The sequence below is a fragment of the Hylaeus volcanicus genome, chromosome 2, assembly GCF_026283585.1.
Source record: "Hylaeus volcanicus isolate JK05 chromosome 2, UHH_iyHylVolc1.0_haploid, whole genome shotgun sequence".
NCBI lineage: Eukaryota > Metazoa > Arthropoda > Insecta > Hymenoptera > Colletidae > Hylaeus > Hylaeus volcanicus.
Window position 1 is genome coordinate 3,267,095 of NC_071977.1, and position 2,645 is coordinate 3,269,739.

Sequence of the window (2,645 nt, forward strand, 5' to 3'; positions counted from 1 at the left end):
AATGTTGCGCTCTTTCTAAACAATTCTAGTAAAGACACTCTAAAAAGGCTCTATAAAGATAACGTTCGTGATTAAATCGTCATCCTCGATTATTATTGTTCGATTATTACATCCTGCCACTTACGTATGCAAATGTTATACACACGCAAGCACGCGCGAAAGATTTGATTACGCATGACAGTGGTTCGGTGATATGTAAAATCGGAGCATGATAGGGAAAGCATACTTTGTACCGCTCGCGAGTTGTGTTTTCCTTATTTTAGGGAAGAATTCTAACAAGCATTAATTGCTTATGAAATATTGCTCGATACGAAACATTACTTAACCCGCTTCATACAGGGTGTCCCAATAATTGTGTTACACGCGGAAAAGATGCGATTGTACGTATAAAAATTAATTAAAAATATAAAACGAAATTCCGTTTGTACGATTGGAATGTTTAGAAGTCGCGCAACGGTTTTCAGTACGAGCTATGTTTAATTAGAGTAGAGTTTATAAACAGTATTATTCTATATTGACGCGCGAATGGATTTTCGTGTACACTATTTTCACCAACGTTGTTAATCGTTGCAACAACAGCTTATGAAAATAAAAACAATAAGCGCAACGAACTCGCGCGATATGATAAATAGGCACGGACAGTAAGGAAACGCGAGATAGACTTTAGTAATTTCCAGTAATCAACTACATTAAAGTTTCGCGTTTTATGCGACTTTTATCGTTAATTCTATTGCAAATTAATTTACATTAATTGAATCGTTAATTATCCGCGCGACTTGCTCTTCCCCGGTACTTATTTTGTACATGGCGCTGTGTTTACCTCTTTAAACTCGCTATCAACATTTATTTTACATTTATTTTACATAAAATTTGCTCCAAATTTGTTGTACACAAACCTTGGAAATCAAGTCTATCTTGTTCCTTAAAATGTATAAATCCCTATTAGTTATTCGCGTTTCACATATTTTCGTTGTATACCGCGACGATATATTTTACAAATACCTGATTGATAAGGAAGTCGATGTAAACGTTACAAAAACCGATTCTAATGTTTTCAGTAACAGAGATAACGCAACTATAATTAGCCGACGAGTCTTTCGAAACATTGGACAGAGAAGTAATTACAGGAAATCTTTCATGCAACTGTTATTCATTGATAAATTTACTTGTACCAATCGTTAATTATTTATCCATGGAGAATAAAACGTTGGAGGAATATTTTTGTGCTAATTCGATGTAAAATACGTCTGATATATTCCTGCGACTCTATGTCTCTTTACGTACAAATTGTTGCCACGATAACATTTTAAACAATATCGTTAAGAATTATCATACAAAATGTACGATTTAGTTATACAGGGTGTCGGGGTGTGACACTACTAAAAAATTTCGTTTTCGAACCTTCTTTTTATTCCAATGTATAGCCAGTCGAAAAATCGTAAAAAGTGTTACGTGGGACAACCTGTATATTTCAATTTAAATAACTAAATATACTATAATATATTTTTGTTCACATCGATTCTCCTTGTTTTATACACATATTTATATGTTTATATTTATATTATTATTTATATTGTATTATATTATATTTATATTATTATGGTTCTCCTTGTTTTATACATATTTATATGTTTGTATTTATATAATATTATTATTTATAATATTCTTTCAGCTGACGGGTTGACTTATTCCTTTGGAGTATTTTACTTAGAGTTTTTGTACTATTTCGAAGGAGGAAAAGGCGCGACAGCGTGGATTGCGTCGATATTAGTGGGTGTCACTTTATGCTCAGGTAATTTCTTCTTCGCTGCGTCTTTGACGATAATCCAAAAACCTACAAAAAGAAAAAGAACAATAATAGAAAAAGAAATGCTTTGCAGGTCCGATATCAGGCTCGTTTGTAAATAAATACGGATGTCGAGCGGTAACAATAGCTGGTTCTATACTGGCGAGCGCCTGTTTGCTGGCTAGCATGTGGGCTCAACACGTTATCACCCTCTACTTCACTATTGGTCTTGGAACAGGTGAAGTGAAGAACATCTTCTCTGTACACATATATTTAACAGTTTAACTGCTGGTATATTTATAAATAATTCACAATTTAGAAAGATTAGATTTTAAACATTAAGTTTTCTACATTAGTGTATTAGTCGAGGCTGATATATGCCACATACTGTTACTAGGTATATGAAAAGTTTTGTCTGTTTTCTCAAATTGAGCATTGCAAGTAGGCAACTAACAGCACAGTTAGTAGATTCCTGTGCCTAGATATCAGAATGAGAAAACCTATAAATATGCTCCCAGCAGATAAATTGTTTTAAAGACATGCACAATGATTTTAATAACTGGATCCAGTCATGTCTACTTTCTGGCAACTTCTGAAAGGAAGTGATGAAGTAAAAATATTGAATAGATCAAGGAGGTGTAACAGCCTCCTTTTTTAAATAGAATTATAATTTTTGCAACCTGATTGCTATCTTCAATTTAGACCATCAATGAATTAAAAAATACAGATATATATCAAGTGCAATAAGTTAACGACTTAAATAGTAATAGTAACGAAACATTGAGGTACATAATGAAAATTGATAATGAAACTATTCTATATAATTATAAAATCTTCATACAACTTCACACTCTTAAAT

At 32.6% G+C, this 2,645-nt stretch overlaps 2 protein-coding genes across 2 annotated transcripts in view; one reads left to right on the forward strand and one right to left on the reverse strand.

The window, feature by feature from the left end:
• Positions 1–2,645, forward strand: part of LOC128872068 (monocarboxylate transporter 12) — an 8,694-nt gene that overhangs the window by 3,882 nt on the left and 2,167 nt on the right. Inside the window, exons 2-3 of the mRNA XM_054114389.1 lie at positions 1,673–1,792; positions 1,881–2,024. Coding sequence (XP_053970364.1) covers positions 1,673–1,792; positions 1,881–2,024 — 264 coding nt within the window. The remainder of the gene's footprint in view (positions 1–1,672; positions 1,793–1,880; positions 2,025–2,645) is intronic.
• Positions 1,816–2,645, reverse strand: part of LOC128872066 (leucine-rich PPR motif-containing protein, mitochondrial-like) — a 6,849-nt gene continuing 6,019 nt past the window's right edge. The window contains exon 12 of the transcript XR_008456091.1: positions 1,816–1,834. The gene's annotated coding sequence lies outside the window, so the exon portion shown is untranslated. The remainder of the gene's footprint in view (positions 1,835–2,645) is intronic.